The sequence below is a fragment of the Hippocampus guttulatus genome, chromosome 11, assembly GCF_054856545.1.
Source record: "Hippocampus guttulatus isolate MCC_2025c chromosome 11, RoL_Hgut_1.0, whole genome shotgun sequence".
In the NCBI taxonomy this organism is placed as follows: Eukaryota; Metazoa; Chordata; class Actinopteri; order Syngnathiformes; family Syngnathidae; genus Hippocampus; species Hippocampus guttulatus.
The window spans coordinates 6,590,092-6,616,129 of record NC_141271.1 but is presented as its reverse complement, the minus strand read 5'-3'; the positions used below and the strand labels follow the sequence as shown (position 1 = coordinate 6,616,129).

General features: G+C 41.6%; 1 protein-coding gene across 20 annotated transcripts in view; it reads left to right on the top strand.

Annotated features, from left to right (window-relative positions):
- The window catches only part of caska (calcium/calmodulin-dependent serine protein kinase a), a 110,349-nt gene that overhangs the window by 42,166 nt on the left and 42,145 nt on the right, over positions 1–26,038 (top strand). For 19 of the 20 annotated variants that reach the window (XM_086123030.1, XM_086123035.1, XM_086123036.1 and 16 more), the window contains exons 2-5: positions 11,442–11,554; positions 18,123–18,228; positions 22,427–22,504; positions 22,586–22,658. In XM_086123030.1, the coding sequence (XP_085979156.1) occupies positions 11,442–11,554; positions 18,123–18,228; positions 22,427–22,504; positions 22,586–22,658 (370 nt within the window). Of the gene's footprint in view, positions 1–3,886; positions 4,020–11,441; positions 11,555–18,122; positions 18,229–22,426; positions 22,505–22,585; positions 22,659–26,038 lie in introns of those variants that run through there. The other variant, XM_086123044.1, reaches the window with a different exon arrangement.

Below are 26,038 nucleotides of genomic sequence, written 5' to 3'. Positions count from 1 at the left end.
AGTCTTCATACTAAATGAATAGGGACTCTTAACAGTATTTTGTCAAACAATGCATATTTAGGAGACATTCATAATGGGTAGCAAAATAAAACAAAACGTCAATTAGACATTACCACAAAAAAAAACATGAACCAAGGTACTTTATTTGTAGTATAGAATGTTTGGGTCAGTTAAGTGAAATTGGATTTTCTCACAGTACACTTAATGATTCTAAGCACAGAGTTTGGGAATCACTGGATTGTAGGACGTCAGCACCAGCATCTGGTGCGTCATATGAAATTGTGATTACAGTGATCCCTCACTATTTCGCGGTTCGTTTATTGCAGATTCGGTGCATCGCAGATTTTTTCAAACATATTCATAAAAAAATATATACATATTATTATTTTTCCATATACATGGAGTACAGTACTGTATATGCTGCTCTATGTGACTCACTGTTGTTTTGCAGCTTCTCCCGGACTGTTTGAGGACTTTTTGCGGACTTGTTAATTGGTCGCTACTTCGCGGATTTTCGTTTATCGCGGGTGGTTTTGGTCCCCATTAACCACGATAAACGAGGGATTACTGTATTGCTTTCATTGTCAAGGAACAGATGAAAACAGATGAATTATCCGATGTTGGTTTGTTAGTTTTTTAAAAATAAGGTAATTACAAGAAAATTCCCATCTTGTGATCTCCGCTCATAATAAGGTTTAATTTGAAGAACATTTCTTGTGGCTAGTTTAATTGCATTTTAAAACTATGGTATTATTAGGCAGATTTTCAATGACAGTTAAGATACACACATGATGTTAGCATTTCAGATACACTGATCTAGCGTTTACATTTACACAAACTTGGGGCCACATAGATCAATGAACACATATTTTCTCCCGGATGATTCATGCTGACTGAATCTGGGTTAATTGACGCATCCTTCACAATATTGCTTCATTTTAAACGTGCCACTGAGCATCAGAGTCAGGGGGATGAGTGCAGAGTTGAGAGATGAAGTCCCCTCCTCTCAGCCACCGGACGACTTGGCCACTCAATCGGCACCACTGTGTGGGCGGCGGCAGGAAATGCACTCCTGATGCCTTCCCTCCCTGTCAACAGACAAGCAAGTAAACGTCTCTGGCATGGGACGCATGCACACTCCGCAGCACTTTACCCAGAATAGAACAGGCTTTTTAGGTCATTAGGTTTCCTTTGTAGTGGTTCATTTTCCGGATTCCTTCACACTTGAAAATGAAAGTGTGAATCGTTTGTCTGCCTGTGCTTTGTGCTTGACGGGTGACCACTCCAGGGTAGTCATGGGCCGATTAACACTTTGAGGGTTTACCGTAGTTTTAAAAACTCAAGGTTTCAATCACCTCTAATACTGTCTGTCATCAGTAATGAGCTTTTGTTTTCTTTTTTTGATGAGATGTCTTAGCAGGGCACAATATGATTGGTTGAGTTGATTGAACAAGTCACCTCTTTGAAGTTAATGCCTCCAATGAATTTTTTTTCTTGGCGAGCAGAAAGCGGAGGGAGAGCAATTACGCACGGAGAAGGGAGGGAGCAAGACAAAAGAGAGACGTCGCAAACACAGATGTCTTTTTGCTCTGATTAATGACAAAAACAAACAAACGTGATGTTGAGACGGGAACAGTGTATTCATCGAATAAAACAATGGGGCTGGCAAAGTTCACTGGGACTTGGGACACAAGGCTCAAAACCGGGAGTGTCCCTGTTGAACTGGAATGGTTGGTCACCTTAAGTCGTACTCGTAAATAATGGACATCTTAAAACTAATACTAGTATGCACCTGAGGTACTCAGTTCAGTTGAATGCAGTAAATCACTGTCTGTGGTCACCACAGCACATGAAAAAATACAGTATGTAATAATAAGGACGACCGAGTGCATGAAGCAAGTTGGAGTTCCTCTGTAGGTGGTCCCAATGCTTCAGGCCTTGTCTGAGAATTACTAGTGGAGCAAAGGTTCCACGGGGAGTTTGAATGGGAGGTTAAGGAGGAATCTGTGCTCACAGACCACAGTGGGACTTTCTGTCACAACTGTTCATCCTCAGCCACCCTCACTCCTTGTTCTCTGCACCTGGAGTCATCTGTTTTGTTTTTTGTTTTGCGGAGGGGGGGTGGTCACCCATGTTCCTTCCTCGCTGCTTAATTTCTTTTAATTCCAGATTTTCCTCTCTCCTTTATCTTTGCTGCTGTGTCGAATGGGGAAACAAAAGAGGTGAAATTATGTTTCAAGTGTGTTGACTGCAAAGTGTTGATAGGAACAAGGGGAGAGAGAAAGAGTGTGTTGTTGCTTGTAAGTGGTTTTCTCATCTTTCACAAATACATAAGTTAATCAGCAAGTGTCATCTGATTCCAAATCATAGTATTTTGTCTTTCTCTAGTCGTTTTTGTTGCCAGTGTTTTCACAAATTGTGGCCATAGACAATTATTAACGTAATTGCAAGTGGGAGGATTCATCTGTCATGCACATTTTAAGAGTAATACTATAAGTAACAATGTTGACAGTCTGAACATTTGTCGAGTAAAATTGCAGTTTAACCCTTTCGGGGATAGCGATTACTGCAGTGGACAGCTTATCAGGTTATCAGGTTACAAGGTGCATGAAAGTGTTAAAACGAATTTATAAGTACAAATGCAGACGAATGGGGGAAATCAGACTCTCATGGAAGGTTCACTCATCTCTTCACACTTTTGTTTTTATTTGAGAAACACTTCACGGTCGCTGCTGCTGATATAGTTCTTTTAACAATAGCGTGGCTTAACTGTGATAATTAGACTTCCTGCTGGGGTTTTTTTCTCATCGGAATTAAAAAAAAAACTGACTGCATCTCTTTGAGCACACCTGCAGTCATCTCGTTACCTCTGCGTCCCGCGTCCTAGACGCATAATTCTCCCGCGGGACGCACCGTTCCAAAAAATGTGCGTTTTTGGGACGCAAAGAAATTTCTCAGTCAAAACAACAAACAAAAAAACTACGATACATCTTTTTTTTCCAACAACGCAGTGTCGCAGTTCGACAATCGGCGCCATTGTTGTTTTGATGTCGTGTTAAGTAATCTCGCGTGACGAGATTTCCGTTCTCGCGAGACGAAATTGGCGACATCGGCCTTCAACCTCGCGGAAAGCAGACGATTGCCAAGTTGTGTAACGTTAAAACAGGTGTTGCGAACAAGTGTTACGAAGGTTTATTGCGGAGATATCACAGAGGAAGCAGCTAAAGTTGGATTGTTTTTTGCGATGATAAATTGACTTTGAGAAAGCCCTGCATCATTGGAAGCAGAGTAAAGAGAGGAAAATTTATGAACTCAAAGACTGAACCATGGGATGAAATAAGAACCTATTTCCCAGCAAATCTTGTATGTCTGAATTATTAAAATGTTTGCAGCATTTTGTTTATAGGAAATAAACCTATTATCAATGTATATTGTTGTTTGTTTTGTTATCATATGCAAATGAATAAGTAGACCATTTCAGAATTCGAAATTTGGGACTCTCTATAAATGCATAATGCGGCTCATACTTTTCTGATCAGCGAGTCCCTGGGACTCGCAGGGATCAAACTGTAAAATTATCACTGCACCTGGTGGAAGTTCTTCATATTTCAGTCACTGCTTTGGGAAAAATAATTTCAAAATCCAGGTTAGGTTAACCAGCATTGTGGAACGTATTGTGTTCAGGCCTACAATTTCTAATGTGCAGCTGACTCGCATCAAAGACTGTCACCTTCTCCTGTACATATGTGTGTATAACTGTAGGTGTGTGTTTGGACTGTATTAGCACACTGTGAGCGAGCATCGCAGGTGCTGCCTTGTCCCGACTGCTTCCTTAATCCCCATGGGAACGTAAATAAGCCGCCCCGGCTCTGTTTCCTTACATAAGCACAGTGCCACCAGGAATGAGAGAAATGGAATACAGGCAACGGGAAGCTGCAGGAAAATAGCTGAATAAAGTTCTTGGAGCATCAAGCTAATTGTGGATCTTTAGTTTGTTTGTGTGTTTCTCCTATCCTCAGGTATTTCCTGTCCGTTCACACGCTCAGCACTCGAAATGACGTTGACTCATTTTAGCTACCTCGTGTCACTTGTCCGCTGCAAAGTACAACAGTATACAAAAGTATTGTCAATGCACATTTGGATTGTTACTCCTTGGTGTGATAACCAAAAAAAGAGGAGAGAAGCATAATGAAGATATGTGCAAATGGAAAAAAAAATACATTCGCACATGATTAATGCATTTGTACGTGTATAAATTGTATTTTGCACTAACTAAAAATTCCGCCTTCGATGATTAATTTACATTTAAATGTTTTGGAAGTTTTCTGTTAATGTTGTCAATGCCCATTCATTTAGTACTTTTTGTAGGCTACTTTTGTTTTCTCTGTTTTGCTTCTGAATATTGTTAACTGTGTTTGTAGCCGTTTCTAGGCGTTTGCTTGTGTGAAGCACATTGAGATACCTTGTGTATGCGACTATGTATGTGACCATAAATAAAGCTGCTTTGCCTTGCCTTGGGCATTGCAGTTGTGACATGATTGGCCGTAATATGGATAATGTAAACTGCACTGTAATTATGCAGGGCAGGGTCCAGACGGATGTACTGCGGTGAATTATTAGGGTCAGATTATTGTCTTGGCTCTGTTTTCTGTGATGGATGGTTGGCTGGCTGGCTGGATGGATGGATACTTTATTCCCTTGAGGGATATTGTCTCACACACACACATCTCTGCACAATTAGACCAAAGAAAAAAGAATATGAGCAACCAACAAAGTAACAACAATAAAAAAGACAAATACAATAGCAGCATTGAGAGAGACCCAGAGAAAATTAACATCTAATCTAGGCAAGAAGAAAAAGAGACGGAGATTTATCTGGCAAGGAATAAAGGTTGGGTGTGCTCCGAAATACACTACGCATGTCCTGCTATACTCCAAACGCTTTATGTGCATGTATTACCTTTGTATGACTGCATTCTCATCATTATGTGCTATTACCGTATTCTTTTTATCCTATGACATATTATACTGCAATAACTGTCCCACAGTCATGGTCTTGACATCATTTTAAAAATATAGAAATTCAGTAGATGCGACAAATTTCTAAACTTCAAATCACTTTAGTTTGGCAGCCCTGTGCTTCCAACTTGTCAGTAAAAATCTTTTTGTTTTCAAGTTTGTGGCAGAATCATTTTTCCCCTTGTTACTCTTTGCTAACCATTTGTTGTTTATTTGGTATTGTTTCATGATTTAACAAAACCAAATAAGCAAGAATTAAACAATATCGTACGAGAGGGATTGATGTGATACAAAGATTTTTGAAACTGTGAGCTACTGATTAATGCGAAGGGCTACTAGTTGAGGCTGCTTCAGGATGAAAATGTCAATTTCAGGCTATTCATACTATGGCTCCAAAAAAACTGTTATTAATATGCTAGCATGTAACTCCAAACGCCATAGACGGGACACTAATGGGAATTAGCACAGATTTTACGGTAATTATAAATGTTCAAACGTGATATTTTAGCTCACACACATGGAGCAGCAAACGTTCAGGCATGTATTCTTGCTGCGCTGTGAGAACAACTATAAGTGCAGCTCAATAAGAGACCTTATTTGCATCTTCTTGCTCTCAAGATGTAGCGACCTGAGCACTTCCCAGCATCCCAGCATGTCGCAGCACAACGTGGTACTTCACTGGAGTTGTGCAACTCTGTTTCTACTTATACTGTGAAAGCTAGTGGTGTAACAAAAACCGAAATGAAGCAGGAAATCGTTTTTGTGATTTAAAAGCGCACCAAATTGAACCGAATCGAGACGTTCCACTCTAAAATATATCAAGATGTGTATCGAAGCTTGGTGGAACATGCTGTTTCCTCATTTCTTGAACGCTGAAGCATGCTGTCCATCGTGTGTGTGTGTGTCTGTGCCAGTGTCGTAAACACCACTGACATTTACCAAATGAGATGCAGTGTGATTGATGCCACGCGCAAGGGGAATGCAGGCACTTTGCTGCAAATTGCTTTTTACTACACTAATACACACAACAATACAGTACTGGGCACCCCATCTTTTTGATACCCTAGTAAATTCCCAAATGTTACACTTGCGCGGAATACAAACATTCCGTAGTGAGTGTTCAGCCACATTTTCTTGACCCAAGGTTGGTTGTGCTTCGACACATTGTAAGGTCATAGGCCACCGCGACTCCTCCCGCTTGTCAGGTCAGCTGCAGTTCATGGAGTAAAACGACTTGGTCCTTAAGTGCTTATGATCATGAAGTGAGCAAGTAAAGGTCATTTATAACTTTTACTCTGCTACCTCATGCATTCATTAAACGCTCAAAGGTGATATGCTGCACACGTCACTTAATTTACGTTAGCCCGTACTTGTGGGTTTGGTTCTGTCATGGTTACCTTCTTGAGTCTTATGAGGAGCAAAGCAACAAACAAACAAGTTGCTGGAGCTAACGGTTGGATTTATTATTATTATTATGGATAGCTCTTTGACACTGGAGTGTATTTCATTCGATAGTGTGCACGACTGGTGTTTAACATCCACCTGTCAGCATTGAGATAGCAGCTGACATATTCCATCCTTGACTAAAACTACTATTATAGCTTCTGTTAATGTTGGATAAGACTAAAAGAAGTGGAGGCTCCTCTGCTTTCATTCTGCTCATACTTCTCTCCCTTGCGCTCCCTCTCACTTCCTGCTCTTTTAGTACGGAGGGGCGGGGGCTACTAAAGTGCAAGCGTCATCAGAACAGGCCCCCATGCAGCTGACTTCCATTCAGAGCTTTAATGGCTTAACGCTGTGTGCAGCTGAGCTCTCGTCAAAGCCAGAAAGCCTCCTCCCCATAACCACCACTTTTTCCAAGACACCCATTTCCGCTGCTTGAGTTGACTGCGTTTCACTGACACTTTTCTCCCCACCCTCAACCCCCACCCATCAAACTCTCCAGCTGTCTCATATCGTTGTACTGTGGGAGGGATATTGAGAAGTCGCCCTTACTGGATCTCATGGTCTGGACCTGTTATTAAGATGAAAAAAAAAAGGTCTAAAAGGAAGGTTTACTCGGCAACAACCAAGTAACAACAAACCAAAAGAAGTGTGTGCTTTTGTCGCGTCCTACACATGCCAGACCAGCAGTGGTCAATTTGTTTTTTCAAAAAATGCTCCACACATACACCAGCTGCTTCTCTTCCTATATTATACAAAACTGGCTTTTGAAAACCTTTCGTCAGCTGAAATCTTGGTGTAGTGTTTAGTATTAGTAGTATCTTCGCTGTACTGCATAGCACGATGGTAAATGTTCAATTTCCTGATGAATCGTTCATAAACTCATTCTATCGAGCAGCACAAGCACACCAACTGTGCTGTGTTCCACCTTTGCCATTAACTGTTTCAAATAAAAATTATAATGGAGCTTACGACCAATAAGAAAAATAAATGTAAATATCCATTCTAAATCGTTTTTGAAAAGTTTCACTTACAGATGTCTGTGTTCAAACATTGCCACTTGCAAACGTAATAGCATGCCAGGCCCACAATTGGTTATGTGACTTTGTAAAGAAACTGCCACTTCCATGTAGGCGTGCGTTTTTTCTTTATCTCTTCTTTTCTTTCTTGAGCGTACTTCCAAGCAGGGCACAATCTGATTGGCTGCATCCAAAGCTGAGTAAATGAAGTTATTGAGAGGCCAGTCGCTTTTTTTTTCTCCTTCTCGGTGAGCAGAGCATATGCTCGCCAATGGACATTTTTTCCGCTTATTAGATTATTGAATCGTTTATTTTGATTCACTTCTTTGTTGGTCGTCACTCGTCAAATGCATGAAAATAATTCGCCCGGTCTGTGTCGCAAGATGATGATGATGCAATGGTCAATACTGGACTTGATCTTGAGCGACATTTGCATTTCACACTCCAAAAGCGCTGTTAGGCCACGTCTGTGCCGCAAGGGAGCTTGTGCACAGTTGATCTTTCCGTTTTTGTTCGCCATGCTTACAAATGGCCAAAATGTCATTTCATTTTCTGTTAAATGCGATGTTTTGCTCCTCTTGCTGACTCAAACACAATTGCACATTCTTAATTGAAACGCTTCATTTCAAATAAGTTGAAACACCCAAAACACGACTAGTTTTGCCATTCATCCCACAGGTCGTGTAGGTGGTGGTGGTGGTTGGGTCTCAACTGCGTGCAAGTTTAGACCCATCAATGTTCCCGATCAATGTCACCACAAGTCCAGCTTTGACAGAGTGTGTTGATTTTTGCAAATGTAACAGTCATTCGTATTCATGTCCTCTGCGTTTGTTGCTGAATGGTTGATGAGTAGTTTGGCAGAGCAATGGATGGATGTGCCATGTACACATTGAGTCGATTTTGTATTGGATCCCATTTATTTGCGCAGGCGTGCATATTGAAGTGGCCAGTGAGTGTATGTGTATGCGGTTTGTGCATGTGTCGCGGTTGGGCATAGTGCCGACCCAGCTCACCCTTCTGATGCTAAGCAGCTTTAGCTTGATTGCCATCTGTTCCTCCACTCTGTATTTTTGCACAAAGAAAACCCCTCCCGTTTTTCTCAACCACTAAATCACAACTAAAGACTGGAGCGCTGCTTGTATCCAAAACCTTAGAGCGTCACTAATGTGAATATATGGACATAATTATACCTGAGCTAAAAATTGAAGGTAAAGAGGGTGCTGTTCCCCCTTTGCAGCTATAACAGTTTTTCTTTCTACAAGATTATTTCAGCATTTGGGATTTTTTTGCACGTCACCAATGGTGGACCCAAGAGAGGGGCCTTCTCGCCTTCCAGTTAATCACAGAAATGTTTGTTGGGCTTTAGGTTTCAACCTCTGTTGAAAATTAATGGACCTGAAAATTTCCCTGGGGATCTCCACTCAAAATGTGTGTTGAGAAACCACTGGTGTTGGAACTGAGAGAACACTTGTTGGGTCTGCTCTGTTCTAAATGATCCTGGAAATGTTAGAGTTCACCTCGAAAATATTTGATGGGCTATTTCACCAACTTAAAAATAAATGAATGGGCCTGAGATATTTCCCTGGGGAACTCCACTCCGAATTGTTGCTTTGTAATGATGTTTGTGTGCTGTTCTGAAAAATGATGTGAGTGACATGATACACTGTACAACGTGTGCTGGGACAGGAATAGTATCTTCGTCCACCAACACCGGATTGGATTCACCTACAGTGTGAGCCAGTTTGCTTGTTTTATTGTCATTCATTTTGTGTTTCTAACCCCAACAAACAGGAGGGATCACACATAGCAAACATAGAGAATGCACTATACATGGTCTTATGACTAACAAGACAGCTGCTGTTGCATTTTGTCTTTCCACAAGCAGCATGTAAAATGAATTCCCATTAAAGGCACATAGACATTAACGATCAGGCAGTTAAAGGGCCAGCGCATTTCTGTCCCACTTCCTCTATTGAATGAAGCTAACACTGAATCTCCATACACAGTTGTATATCCCAGTTAGCTCCCCGAGGCTGATATGACCACACAGAAAGATTCTAGAACATAAAGCCCATTCTTATCCTTCTACAAATAGCTTCATGGCAGCATCACGTCAGGCGGAAATGTGTATACTCACAATGCAGCTTGTGTACTTGCTGATAAGCACAATGCCTCCCAATGCATGCCGGGGCACACTCTGGTAATTAAGAGCTGGAATAGATGGATGGCATGATGTGTGTTTCTAATATCATTTGTCGTCTGATCGTTTGTCCTCCAGGCGATTGCGCCGCTTTTTTGTAATTTATGAGGTGACTTACAGTGAATTCCATAGAACCATCGGGACATTTTAAGCCCTTTTGCCCGTTGTTGTGAGCGATTTTTAACTCCATCATGCTGGAACCCTGAGCCCTCTTGTCTTGTTGTAAATCCCCTCCTTCTTTAGACCTTGAGTGTTTAACCCCATTGACTGAATGGGATATTACTCCATTGGAAAGTCCATTGACTGTTGCGGCCTCACTCGAGGAGAAGTCAGCCTCTTGGTATGTCAACGGGCCACAAACAAGCAGAGTGGCGCGCGCCTCAGCCTTCTGAAATGTCAGTGACCTCACATTACTGAGCCGTGAAACACCGGCGTCGAACGGGACAAATATCTTCACGCCTGCTCCACCGCACAATCACTGACGTCCTATTTAGCGAAATAACATGGCAGTCTTGTGTTTTTTGGTTGTAGGGAGTCAACTGATCACCACGGCAGGTTGTAGTCTACAGAGAACCTGCAAAATAACCACATCAGGTCCCTAAAGAAGTTCTGTTATTTACGCACCTTTTGTTTTCAGACAGAAACAAGGAGTGAGAGCAAGTCTGTCATATTACCAGACCAGGATTCTAAAATTAGGCCAGATTATGAGCACGTGTGTACGGCACATATTTAATGACTAAACCCTAAAAGTTAGGAGGGCCTACCGAAGGGCCCTCCGTCATCTGTCAAAACAAATCGCTGATGCACGTCGTCAGCTGAATACATGTGTGAACATGTTATACATCTTTTAAAAGCTGAGTTTCTGGAGATTTGAATGGTACCCTACATGTTACAATTGTCGAATTTGAACCGGAACTTGGGGAGACCTCATGCTTTGATCCTATACTGTTTTCAAGTCCTAATCAACATTCTAAATCCATTTTCAAGGCAGATTTTGTGAAAAGAAATTAGACGAACATAAGAGTGGCCTTTTTTTTCTGTTTCAAACATCCATAGTTCAGTGGCAGGAGCACTTACACAGATTCTTACTGTATGGGAGAAATATTCATAATGATGAAATTTTGAATGTTTCAAAAAGAGACCAAAACTATGCTGATGCTCCAAATGGTTAAAGAACAGCTACAAATGCTTCGGGTGCACCTTTCCACAGGCGTTTTTGGCAAAGTTGCCCTCGGTTTAAGGGGTTTTCATTGAATTCAGAGATGCGACAGGATGCTCCCTTTATCTCACAGTATTCCTTAATACCGGGATAGATGTGTCACACACAACACTCACTTTTCCAATAGTGACAATTTTATCAACTATGCCAGATGCTGCCACAGAAAGAATCCAATTTTCTGATTGTGAGTAAAAGTGCACAGAGTTGTGGCACATCCCACTTCACTGAGTTCTAGCAGCTGCTTTCGGAAATAATAGCCCATTTCATCGTGCCTGCAAAAGCTGTAGTTTTTCTCTTTTCTTTTTTCTTTCTGTGTCGCTGTTCTATAAGAACGGCACTGACATGGAATGGGACTGCCAATGGTGACCCATAAATATTTCCCTTTTTTAAAGGTACCTGGTACTCACTTCCCCTACCCGCTTGTTTGGTTTCTGTGTAAAAGATGCTGAGGCGTTTGCACATATTCTTCACAATGTAGTAAATCGTTTTCTGCCATTATTGCATGTTTGTAATCAAGCATTTTTCTCAATGTCTTCTTCAGGGGTCCCTTCAGTGTGGTTAGGAGATGCATCAACAGAGAGACGGGGCAGCAGTTTGCTGTCAAAATTGTGGATGTGGCACAGTTCACCTCCAGTCCTGGACTCAGCACAGAGGGTAAATTTTTTGTTTTTGCTCCTTTGATAAAACTAAAAAGATTGTCCATTTGAATTGCCCTTCACAGAGAAATGATTATTTATTGTTCTGCGGTCTGCAGAAGATGGATCATTGATCAATGATCAATGAACACAAACATAAAAAATGTGGCAGGCTAAGGTCGTTGGAAATGATCTTTTGTGAAATCATAATTACAGACTGTTGCCAGCATAAAACCTTTAATAACTGCATAAAAATACCAAAAAAAAAGCCAAACAAAGAAGCACACTTGTGGAGTCAGTACTTGAGATGCTCACTTTGCAGAAGACTCACAAGATTTAAGAAGCCACATATTCCAGTGTATTGGAAATTATTGTTTATCTTCTGTAGCAATCTGCCAGAGCTGTGATTAGATTTGTGATGACTCTAGAGGAGGAGCGATGGCATTAAAGATAGTTGAAAGGTGTGGTGAAGCCTGATAAGAATATTTGAGCTAAACAAAGTGAGGAGGGTGCACAGCGATCTTGGAAAATATATCATTTAATGCCTCTCCATAAAATGTTTACTTAGAACATTAGGTAGTGGACTAGATTATGGTTATCCGCAACTGAGCGTTTCTCGTTATTGTTGGAAATGTTTGCCGTAATGATTGTATTTAATGTCAATAGAATGTCGATGTTGTCTTTGCTGAATGTCAAAGCGCAGTAGACTGTATAGTGGTGGTGCGCAGTGTTCCCTTCTGATATTCAGTGTGTCTGAGCATTCACACAAGCTCCCTGAACATTCCTTGGACCACAGTCCAAAACCTGAGATCAACTTACATGATTGAGTCATGTTACCAAAAATAAAAAATAATAAATCAAACCACCTACTTATGAAAATACAGCATATCATTTAATAAAACATGAACATTGACCTGACCTCTGAAACACATGAAAGAGCCTCATTCAGGGGGCTCATAAACTGTGACCATGTTTGGACTTCCTGAATGAAGCTGTCATCGTCTCGCCTTCAGCGTCTCATCAGTAGTACGTGTGCTTGTATGTGTGTCAATGTATGCTTCAAGTTCGAGTACAACCCCTGAGTGTGCACTCTTCATAACGCTATTGAAACCGTAAGGGAGGTGGGGATGGTGTGGTGTCCTGTTGGTAAATTAAAAAATAAAGGAATGAATGGAGAAATGTCGTGTGTGTGTGTGTGTGTGTGTGTGTGTGTGTGTGTGTGTGTGTGTGTGTGTGTGTGTGTGTGTGTGTGTGTGTGTGTTTAGTGCCCGCCAATGTCAGTGCAGTACCCAATTGCTCATGCATGCAGCTTAGAGGAAATATTGGTGGTGTCATTCTATGTGATTGTAAGCAATTACAGTTTTCGCATTGAGCTGTTTTAAACCCGGTCTCATTAGCAAATATAAATAGTGTGATGTAGACCCAGGCCATTTGCTTTTGGCATTTGGATTGACAAATGTTAGCAACCGTAGCGTTGATAATATTAAATGTATGAGAAGATGGAAGGTGTTCACTGATCGAAGCTGACGCCATTTAAAACCTGCCAACCTCTAAGGTTGAACACATGATTTGGGCCTGATTTGTTGGGATTTTTAAGAACCCTGCCGATAAAAGCAAACAGGTCTCAAAATACAGCCGTTGACCAAGGGCTGGCCGATATGACTATGTGATATCACAATTTAAGTATTCATGAGTGGCCAATACATATATGTCGCTGTGCCCTGCCAAAAAAAACTAAACGTGACATTGTGTAATATAAGATTAAGCGAATACGGCTCCATTTGACAAGATATTTATGTCTTTGGATTATTTGGTTGCTCTGTGGCCTATTTTATAAAATGAAGAAAAATGATCCTTTTGCCCCGATCCCTGACCAGGTGAAAACCACGTGATCGAACCAGATCGATCACGTGATCAGATCGGGAGATCCCTTGTAGTAATGATTTCTTTTCTGTCATTGTCATATAATAGTGGTAGTATTTCAGTATTTAAGTCTCCACGGAAGGCCCAAGTTGGGTATCAAATGCATGATATAATCGTGATGTTAAAAGTATGCTGTCTCGCATGACGGTCTTGTGCGGCATCTTTCATCTTTTAGCATCTGTATATGCCGAAAAGCAAAGTGTACAGATTTGATCCTTGAGGTTTTGTTTGGAAAAGGTGTCACCGAAAAGACAAAACGTCAAACATCACTGTACCATGACACGATTGTCGTCACTGACAACATTTCGTGATCATGCGGTCATGTGGAATACTCCTCTAGCATTGCACACACACTCTCTGTTCAGAGCTTCGAGTGAGGGAAGTGGGTCAAATTGTGCGTGCCTTGGCAATGGATTGACCAACACACACATGCTCACACACATACACACCAGTCAGTGTCTCTCAAGCGTGTCCAGAGGTCTGTCTGACGAATAGGTCAGCTCTCCAAGGGGATGAGAGAGCAAAGCTAGCCAACGAATGAGCAAAATCCATCATGTGCCGTTGCACAGTCGCTTCCTCTGCTTTCCCGGCTCCCAATTCCCCAATCCTTTTGCACACTCTCACCCCCCTTCCCCTAGGTCTTTTCTTTTATTTTCCCTCACAACGCGTCCTCTTCACCTCCCTCGTCTGTCACCTTCTTCTCCAGAGTCACGGAAGACACAGCGCTGCGTGTTAGTGTATCTGCTCCTATTGTGACATCTTGTCCGTGCCTTCTGCACAAGCTGTGAAGACGCACACAATCATATGCATGCTTGTATCGTTTGTTAGGATGCTGCAAAGGGCAGAAAACAGGATAACATATTTCGGTGTTAACATTTTTAATCACCTACGCAAGGCTAGGACCTTTTATGTTGCAACAGTTTGAATCTAACTCACCAGGCAGTCTTTTTTTACTTAAATACAGACAGTGGTGGCATTGATTATAACATAGATATTTATTTGTAAAACCCTTTTTTTCATGCCAAGGAACAAAACTAAGTGAAACAGAACTAGCATGCACAAACTTTCTCTTGTCTTTGTTTTTATGAGGCAGCAGTTGTTTTTTTTTGTTTTTTTCTCAAGTGGATGACACACTCGAAAACTAATTGGGGCATGGTGTTAAATCTAGGGACTGTCTAAAGAGAATTACTTCAATAATAGAAAGTTGACATGGCAACATTATTCTGATCAATATCTTTTCTTTTTTTTTTATTATGTCACAAAAATCTGTTTTGCTTGCTGAACTGAGCCCCTGTATTTTGGAATAATTTTGATCAAAGAAAGAGAAAAATACATCCAGTTTAAAGGAAATAGCAATAAATAAAGAAAAAATCAATAGATTTCCTATTTTCTTCCAATTATTCAATTTAATAAAAATGTCCATCCTTGAAGCAAATAAAATCTTTTGACCTTTATCCAGATCCTTACTAAAATAGTTTTTTGTTTTATTATTATGTATTATTATATTTTTTCTATCTATTGTAACTGTGTCTGTGGCTTTTTTTTGGGGGGGGGGGGGTGTAAATGTCTCACAATAAATTTCGTTCCCTGCCCCAAAATGTAGGAACATGATGGCCACTTTAGCCTCTGCTCTGTCCTACTTTATGCGTTGTAAAACTGGCTACTGTGAAAAGGTTTATTAAAACAGCATTTCAAGTGATAACCCAATATTTTTTTTGCAGTAAGGCGTATTTGACAACAACCAATCAATCAACAGCATTTTATCTTCAATCCAACATGGAAATCCATCCTCCCTCTTCATTTACCGCACCAAACCTCGTAACTTCACAACCATTTATTTCCTCTTACATCTTTCCATTTGTACCACACGCCCACTGTTGAAATATTGATTTGTTTCAGAAGCTCAAATTCCTGTTCTCTCCACACATTCGTCTCTGTGTGTGCAACACTCTCACCCCCATCATTATCACGCTTTAGTGTATGAAGACAAACAGGCCGGAAGGTGTAACTTGTTAGCATCATTTATTTCAGGCGGGAGAGTTTGAGTATGTGATTGTCGCTAATGTGGCAAACTTGCCACCGCCTCCGTTTCTGCATATTCACTTCACTCTTCCATTAACCTTCCTCGCCATTAGGAGTAAAGGCTTCGCTCCAGGGGGAGCCTTCAGAGCACGGAAGTGTCTTTCAACATATCGAAGAACGCTATCGCAAATTTTATGGCACGATGATTGTTAAGCACCTGTGTGGCACCTCAGGGATTAGCATCTGTGTTGTTGGAGGTCTATCATTTTGATGTACAATTGCCTTGGTTGCTGTAGAAATGTGTGAGCGTTGATTTGCCATGCTAACGATGCTAATTATTTCATGCTTTTAAAAGCCTGGGCTTTGTGATTGGTAGGGGGAGCGGGCTCAGAGTGTGATAAGACAGCAAGCACAGTATTGTCAGTCATGGAACGAGTAATTCATTTATTACACTGCAGCTCTTCAATTAACATTTGGAAGAGTCCAATTGCAAAGATTTTCCCAAGGCGGAGGTCCGAACAGTTTCGATTTGCGTAGCCAGCCTAACATAATCAAAATGGAAAATTTGCTTTGTACAACTTAGATTAGTGGTTTTGCAAATGTGATGTTTCCTTGTCCGTTTCACCGGACCCCGGATTTAATCAATTATTTTCATCCTACCAGATGAAAACTGTGCATGAATGTGAATACACTGAAAATTATTGTGCAAATGACTTTTTTGCCTGATTTTTGTTAATAGTCTCTGCAAATGGCCGCAGCATAATTTTCAAGTCATCAAGTGTTCGAGAATAATCTAAATGTTTTTCTAACAAACCTCCAAATGATAACCGTAATTTTACATTTTCATTTTCACATCCAAACAGCAGCTTGGGGAGACAATTCTGCAAATTCAAGCAGAGAATCTGCAAAAAGTCAAGATCAATGGATGCAAGACTTGCAAGGCTTCTATCAAATCAGAGGTCCCATGTTATAATGTAACCTCACCTGTTAAGATGTTTTAGGTTGAACTATCTTTTGATTTCAGCACATATAAACTCCTGATGCTGCAAATTCAACAAATTACTCTTTTACGTTCTTTACAACCTGTAAAGTGCCTTTAAAAAATGCTCCGTATAATCATTTGGAACAGTGCATTTTAACAAAATAGATGCTTTATTGTTGAAAAAAAACTACTGTTATCAATGAGAGGTTTGTTTCAAAGCATTCAAATGATAATAAAAGCTATCCATCCATCCATTTTCCAAACCGCTTGATCCTCACCAGGGTCGCGGGGGGTGCTGGAGCCTATCCCAGCCGTCTCCGGGCAGTAGGCGGGGGACACCCTGAATCAGTTGCCAGCCAATCGCAGGGCACACAGAGACGAACAACCATCCACACCCACACTCACACCTAGGGACAATTTAGAGCGTCCAATCAGCCTGCCATGCATGTTTTTGGAATGTGGGAGGAAACCGGAGCACCCGGAGAAAACCCACGCAGGCACGGGGAGAACATGCAAACTCCACACAGGGAGGCCGGAGCTGGAATCGAACCCGGTACCTCTGCACTGTGAAGCCGACGTGCTAACCACCGGACTACCGGGCCGCCCTAATAAAAGCTAATGACTTAAAAATTATGCAGAATCCCATTTGCTGGCTATTTATAATAATTAGGAAAATAGATAATTTGCATTATAATTTGTAATGCAGTAGAAATGTAATGGTAAAAGCACAGAAAAACATATGTTTTCAAACGCACGTCCAAACCTTTAAAAACGTCACATTTAAATACAAAGAACACCTGTAACTTCAACATCCACAAAACAGGCACCAATGCGACAGGTCCACATTTTCAAATCCTACAAATTGGGCACCCTGAACTGGCTGCCAGCCAATCGCAGGGCACACACAGACAAACAACCATCCGCTCTCACACTCACACCTAGGGACAATTTAGAGTGTTCCATTAACCTGCCTTGTGTGTTTTTGGAATGTGGGAGGAAACTTGAATACCCGGAGAAAACCCACGCAGGCATGGGAAGAACATGCAAACTCCACACAGGAAGGCCAGAGCTGGAATCGAACCTTGTAACTCTGCACTATGAGGCCGACGTGCTAACCAGTCGACCACCGGGCTGCTCTGAAGAAAAAAAATCACATATCAAATCACAGTCACGATATTTAGGGTGGAAAAATGCAATTACATGTTTTTTTTAAACATCAACCCTGCCCCACTGATGAGGATAAGATGTAGAGAAGAAATAGATATATGATTAATTACACATTTGTTGATTAATAACTAATCGCTGGTGGTGTAGTGGTATACTCGCCTGACTTGTATGCGGGCAACTCTATGACTGTGTGGATGTGGGCATGAATGGTCGTTTGTCTCTGCATGTGCTTTGCGACTGGCTGGCGACCAGTTCAGGGTGTGGTCTGCCTACTGCCAGAAGTCAGCTGGGATAGGCTCCAGCAACTCCCCGCAACCCTGTTCAGGATAAGCCGTGTTGAAAATGGATGGATGGATGGATGGATGACCGATAACTTGTCAATGACATAGACATTACTGATATGATTGCCATTGAAAAAGGATCTGAAAACTTTGCTCATCATGTATTTTGTATACAGTATACATACTCTTTTTTCCCCCCTCTAACCTCTTAGACCTGAAGAGGGAGGCCAGCATCTGCCACATGCTCAAACACCCGCACATTGTGGAGCTGCTAGAGACCTACAGCTCCGACGGGATGCTCTACATGGTCTTCGAATTGTAAGTCACACACCCGGTTACAGATGAAGCGCAATTGCGAATCGCCCCTGGTTGAAGGCTTCTTGTTAGCGGGCGGCGGTGGGAGTTTGCACGAGGAACAAGAGCTATGGAGCATGCAGCGATTATATGGAAGGGAGAAGAGATGGAGATTAAGATTTCACACCAGCTATCAGCAGCCTCCTCTCCCTTCCACTCATCCCCACTCTCGTATCCTCATCTCTTTGCCATTTCCTTAGCTTACTCCAACTTCTCACCTCACTAAAAAGAACAGCTTTGGTGTGTAAAGTTCCATCAAAGGAGGGATGAAGATATTTTTTTAATTGCTCATAGTTGCCCCTGTCATATGCAATTCCACAATTCCTTTTACTTTTCCTTTTCAAGATCACATTTCACCGCTTTTTCATGTTACTGTTCTGTGTAAATGGCACTGACACCGAATTGGGGGGGGTACAAAGCCACTCGGCAATTTTCTGTCGGGCGTGAAACTGTATTCTGCAACGCTGGTACAGGGGTGCGAGGTTAAACATGAGACTCCCCAGTTCTCCTGCCTGCTGTGTTGAAAGCAAAACAAGTTGCGGTAACCTTGACTTGCTCATTCATTCTGTGACCAAACTCGTAACTCAGTTTACTTCGATATCAAATCTATTTTTACCCATTGAATTGAAATGAATGCAATACAGTTAATGTGTTCTAATATGAAAAAAAAATCCGTTTATGAATTATATTGATGTGATGGTGAAGCCTTGCACTTCCTAGCAGGTTTTGGTTGAGCGAGGTGGTTTGACATATCGGTGCTGGTGGGGGACGGTGGCTGGTACTGTCCCCCAATTGGGGGTCCTGGCAGCGTGGCCTACTTCTGCCCAGCACTGATGCCAAGAGGTCCGTCTTCTCCCACCGAATCGAATTATGCCGGAATAGAAGTGCGCGGCTTTACCATAGCTACAATATGTATACCGGTACATTGTGTTTCCAACAATACTTAATACTTATTTATAATTTCATATGGGTGAAATAGATAAAGCTTGTGGCCAAATTGTAGCAAGCATTGCTTACATACTGTGTCAGGTATGTTCAAATGATGAATTTGAACCCTGTTGGTGTTTGTTTCCATTTGCATTGTCTACCAAATGTTTTTTTTTTTTTTTTTTTTTTGCGATAGTGCAGTCCAAGGTATGTTTGAAGTCATCGCGCCACGTGCGGCAAGCCTTGTATTCTTCAAAAAAAAGCTTCACAAGGAACAGATAACACTAATGAAATTATTTATAAATATTTGCAAAAATAATTGCATTAGTGTTGTCTTTGTTCCGTGCCCTGTATTACTCTTTAACTTTGTTGTTTTATATTTTGAAAAATATTAAATTTGACTTTTTTTAAAATAATTTAACATTTATTACCATAAAAAAACACACAACAAAAGCACAGAAATATGATACAGCTGAGTATTGTTTCCCAGGTACTGAGAATCGGAACAGAGCTGGTTCAAATGTGAAAGGTTCCCATTCCTAGTTCTAGGTGTACCTCTCGCACAAAGTCAGCTGGAATAGGCTTTGGCTCACGTGAAGCTAAGTGGTATGGAAAAGAGACAGATGGACAAGAATATAATAAAAGAGAATCAAAAGAAATGGTGCTTCTAAAGTGAAATAACTGTACATATTGTACGATTTGTATGCTGTTGCTTGCCTTTAAATGGAGCGGCCAAGCGATGGTCATTAGGAACTGGAGTCCAGTGTGTGCGTTGTGTTCGTTGCAGGTCTTGGCCAGTGCTCTGGTTTTTGCATTTGTGTGCTTGACTGTTTGTCCCGTTCAATAACCCGCTAAAAGTGCATCAGCAACTGGCTGTCCTTGCCAATGTGTGGGGACATTACTGTACTGTACCTTGATCACTCCATTTTTTAAAATGATTGTTTTTTGTAAATTATTTCAAGCGGCATGGACTGGCGGAAGGCTCTAACGCTGTTGCTCAGTGTGCTTGCTACTGGGAGAGCCAGATATTTTTTTCCCACAACTTGGCCTAGCGGGGAAACGTGTCCTAGTTGTGGGCCCACCACAGCAGCAGGTTCTGCATGGTGTGCATTTGCTGTCTCCAAATAATCACAGACCTTTCACGGACCCTGTGTGGCATGGAATAATTTCCCGCTCTCCTTCCACTTAGTGCAGGCCAAAAAAAGTCCGGCTTGAGCCTGGCTCTTTTCCCCTTGACTGGTTCTCTCTCACTTCGTAAAGCCACACATTCAGAAATAGAAGAAAATGAAATAAATGACAGTGACAGACTACTTTTATTCAGCGCACTCATCTGGTGCTGCAAGCAACTCTGCCTCCTCCCAAAGCCGGAGCCACGTGAATGCCGACTATTGGTGCAATGTGAGAAGTGCAGTGGGAAAAGTTAACATCTTCCACTGGGGGGGGACGATTGTTGTAAAGTTACGTAGCAATTGTATAAATCTTGCACACAGTTGTTATCCTTCTTTGCTTGATACATGCAGATGAATTCTGGTGGTTCTGTTCCGGCAGCTGTATTATGTGGGACTTGTGTGTGAAAGAGGCATTAGGTAGATGGGAGGGATATTTGAGCAGTGGCGCTTCATCACCAGATAACAGAGCAGGCATACTTTATAAGATAACTGCAGACATCTTCATATGTCTCTCCCTAAAGGAGGCTCAAACATGAATAATGTGTATAATAAGGATGTGCTGAGAACAAGAGCCTCACAGCAGCCTGGCCTAAATGGAGAGGACACCAAGACTGGGTTTAAATAATTGGAGAGATGGCATTAGTTTTAACTTGACTAGGTCAACTACGAACGTCATTAAAGTCGCCAGCATGTGCCTGTTTGTGTAAGTAAAGAAGACATTGAAAAAAGGAATCATGTAATACTATTGCAATGGCCATCAAGCGTGTTCCATTGTGTTGTTGGACTCATTCCGTGTACCCAAATTTGTGGCCATGGTTCATCCAGTTTTACCTAATGCGTGAAAGCATTTCTTCGGTGCAGTTGTGTTATCAATGGCGACCTCTAGTGGGTTTCATAATACCAGTGCCGGTTGGACTTGTCATCATATAAATTCATCTATTTTCTATACTGCTTATCCTCACGAGGGTCACGGCCCACATGTAAGCTAGAGCCTCTCCCAGCTGACTTGGGAGAGAAGTGCAGGCTACGCCCTGGACTGGTCGGCAGCCAGTCACAGGGTGCGTGTAAACAAACAACCATTCGCACTCACATTCACGCCCATGGATAATTTAAAGTCTCCAATGTATCTACCATGCAATTTTGTAGTACCCAGACAAAATCCACACAAGCACAGAAACAACAAGGCACATGTTGTATGTATTTTGTATTATATCGCATTCAAAATAATGTCCAGTAAAACTGCCGCCTAAAACAAAATGAAAATAATTATATTGGTGAACGACAGAAAGAACAGGAATAAGTCACGTAGCTCCCCGCAACATAAAAATGGACACATATAACATCGTGGAGCAAGCCCATGCCAGCAAGTCTACTGAAAGACGAATCGGCATTAACCTGGCCCTATTTTTGTGCCCAGTACAAGTGTAGCGCAGATATAGACAAGGCCATTTGCGCCATTGTGGGATGGAATGCAGACGATTCCCAGCCAATTGAAGCAGCCCTCCTCATTCCAATTCAAATCAGGGCGGTCGAAGCGCACACAATGCTTTAAATGGCGGAAGCAAAAATTGATTTGCTGGGTTCTGTGCTTGAGATTAGCACGCGCGAAATGCGTTCATACAGGTAAATTGCTCGATCTCTCCTTGCTAATGAAGAAGGCAAATGCGCATGTGATGTGGGCAATTGGAGTCCTACTTGCAACTACGACCGCGCGGCCATATCTTAGACTAGTGCGGGGTCAGAGAACATATAATTGTAAAGAAAATTTTTGACTTGACTTCCCCTTACAATACTGTACAGGGAACTCAACATACATTCAGTATCCACATGACATCTGGGAGACATAGTACTTCTCTTTTTGTTAGCAACAGTTCAAATAGGCTTACGAGTACATTAATGTTCCTTTGTAAGTTCGCTACGACTTTGTAATTTTTTTTCCATGATCGTAAATGGGAGACTTGACTTTGTCTTTTTTGGCCAACTGTGCGATTATTTGAAAAACTGATTTCTTGACGCCACCCTGACCTCTCTGCATCTGTGTGTGTCTGTGTTGGCGTATATCTCAGCATGGACGGAGCAGACCTGTGCTTTGAGATTGTCAAGAGGGCAGATGCTGGCTTTGTCTACAGTGAAGCAGTGGCCAGGTGAGGTCAATTCCGCTTCTATTTGTAGCTTGGCCCGCCGTTTCAATTGGATTTTGATTTGTTTATTTTTTCCTTCCTTAGTCACTACATGAGACAGATCCTGGAGGCGCTGCGCTACTGCCATGACAACAACGTCATCCACAGAGATGTCAAGGTACTTCTACCTTTTAAAAAAAAAATGGGGGTAAGGGGATGTTTAAGATGCCGCATGCTGTGGCTGCAGCATTTACTGCAATGGGAATGTTAGATGCAGTTACTTTAACATCTGGAGGCTGAAAACTGCAACAGCTGCTTCTTTCCTAAAAGCGGTGCCCTCTCAGCATCTCTGGTCTGATTTGTTACCTCACACCACTTCCTCATCTCATTAACATGAAGAAAAATCAGAGGGTGTCTTCAGAAAGAACTTTTTCATTCATTTCAAGCCTCTTCAATAATAGATGTAAAACATTTACAGAGGAAACTGAGATTCTCTGATGATTTGTCTCGACCTACAGTATTAGCTTCAATGTGTACTTATGCATTTATTAATTTATGTGTATTTGGGTAGGGGGAGGGGGAAGGTCTCTACATTGACAATTCCATAAACACTAAATATGAATAATAGTGGTATTATTGCTCTCTGGTGGCTACGACTGAATATAAGGGCTGCACTGAAAAGAGAAACACAATGAAAAGAATGTGCATATTAACTGGTTGGGTTCGGACCTTCTAAAAAGGTCAAGAACCACTGTTTTATAGTCTAATTACAGTAAATTGGATGAAGATGTAAATTAACAACAAAAAAGTAATGATTTTACAGAAATATTGCTATTGTGAATTTTACAGGAAAAAGGTTTTGCTTTGAGAATCAAGCCATAATTTTATCAAATCAACATCCTTAACATCATTCTATGCCATACATAGAACGGAATTATGAGCACTGCTCCACTGGTGAAGAGAATACCGGTAGCTTAATATAAAAGCAAAAATAAAAAACAATATGTAAAGCCGCCTTAGCAGTACATAGTTCGCTTTCATTCCCCCCCCCCCCCCCCCCATCTGTTGTATGCATTATTGTCACACTATTGCACATCTTATTTCAATTATTCAGTATTGCACTATTGTACTTGGTTGTTCGCAAAATTATATAAAATAGCATTGCAAAGTCGTGGCCTATTGTCTGGAAAAGTACGCTAAATGGATTAAAAGTGAAATAAAATCAAATACAACCATTCAGAGGAAAAATGCCATACATCTTTTAAAGTATAAGTACATCCAGGTACAAAAAAAGGAGTCGACAGATGAATGGAGCACTATAATAAGGAAAAATAGACCTTAGTAATGCACTGAAGAACAACAACATAGATTTATTTTTTCTGAATAAATGAAGGCAGTTAAATGTGTCAAATAAGTGTATGCATAAAACAGCATGATGGAGAAAGTCATCCTGTCACCCAAATTGAGTTAGCTGCCGTCACCAGTACAAACACATTGAAATCCGCCAGTATCTGATAGCGATACCTGGTATCTGTATGCCCCCATTTCTACTCCTCATTAACTACGTTGTGCAGATAGATGTTGAATCAGGTTATAAATATAGCAGGTTTCTACTATCACCCTATAACAGAAGCTGCCGCCTTGTCCTTATCAGAGGTGCCGCCGCCAATTTCTCTCTCTCTCTCTCACACACACACACACACACTCTTAAATTTACAAGAAAGCTGCTCGAGCGCTGCAACTCCCCATGCATGAAAGTCACTGAACTGATTTAAAGCTTCGGTATTTATCTCCCTCTCTACGTCTCTGCTGCCAGCAGATCTCTTGTGGCTGCGCGCGCGTTGTGTGTGTCTAGTTTTTTTAACATTATCCACTAGGGATGGGCAGAATTATGGTTATTTGATCATTATCATTGATAAAGGTTGATAAATGGCATCTAGAAGCCATTGAGGTTAAATGGCGTGCATTTCCCGGCTGTAGCTATGAGCGGCACTGTTGAGTCACTCGTAACTAGTGCGCTCTGGAAGGAAGGAAAACATAAAGTCAGCTTTGGGTCTGCATTAACACTACGAAGACTTCTCCCAGAAGCATACATTTCCTTAACATGACAATGGTGTGGAAACACAATTTATCATTCATCGCATGCCTATCCCCACATTTATTTATCAGGATAGACAACTAATCAGCAGCTTTTACTGTAAACAAATGCAAAACAGATGCAACCCAAGAGTTTGAAACTCTTGTTTCTTGAACGTAAGAACAACTTGCCAGGTTTTTGCCAGAATTCGAGACACGGAATCATGGCTAAATTCTTTTGAGAATTGGGTTCAACAGGTAGCTCTTATCTGTCATCACATAAGAAAATAAAAGCACAGTACTGATTCCTGCCCGGCCTTCCTGTGTGGAGTTTGCATGTTCTCCCCGGGCCTTCGTGGGTTTTCTCCGGGTACTCCGGTTTCCTCCCACATTCTAAAAACATGCATGGCAGGCTGATTAAACACTCTAAATTGTCCTTCGGTGTGAGTGTGAGCGTGGTGGTTGTTCGTCTCTGTGTGCCCTGCGATTGGCTGGCAACCGGTTCAGGGTGTCCCCCGCCTGCTGCCCAAAGACGGCTGGGATAGGCTCATGATGTTGTATTTTCAACAAAGCAGCGGTGAGTCAGGTTGTAGTTGTCAGCACTATATATACTGTACGTTAATTGGCCTCGATGATACAGCTGTTCCAGCTTAGTCAACCCACCCAATACTCACACTCATAATACTCATGCCGAGAAATTAGCATGACTGTGTAAAGCCAAGACGGGGGGAAAAAAACATGCACATTACAGCTCCAAGCTCGTGATCATTATATGTTTTAAGGGTTGAACCTCACGCTTTCATGTCTATAAAAGTGTGGCTGGTGCTCATGATCATCAAAGTTGGGCTTTGATGTCGTCTGCGTCTAGCGTTTGGCTTTCGTCTGGACGTCTCAGTGATTGCTTTGCTGTGACTAATGGAAGAACGCTGTCTGCTTTTGGATCGCCATTGTTGTTCTTTCCAGGGCCATCTCACAGGGTGCGAACTCCATCACTGAGGTCTTTTTTTGTCTGACTTTACTGCTGCATTCAACACTGTTGGAGCAGCACACAAAATGCTATGGAAAAGATATAATCACTCCAATTTTTAACATAGGACTGTTTGTGACCAATAAAACAAACGCAAAGAAATATAGTTTTACCTTAAGTCCGCAAATGATTAAAAAGTAGTGATCCGTGATGAAATCCTTTGTCGAAACAGAATGCGATAAGCAAACACTGTTTCAGTCATTTAATCACAGCACATCTGAAAATTTTCAAAGTGCGCAGACGTTAACTTCTCGACCCAGCATCCAGACAGGCGGGTCCACTTTCAGCTTCCAAAAGCACATTCCCAGCAGAATCCTTGCCAATGCCTTCTTCCTTCTCCTCTTCTTAAACTTGTTTCTTCCAGTTGAGGTGATGTGGTGGTGTTGTGATGTTGACCTTCACACGTCCTTGCGTGCCATCAGACGTATCCACTTCTTGGAACACAATGTTTTACC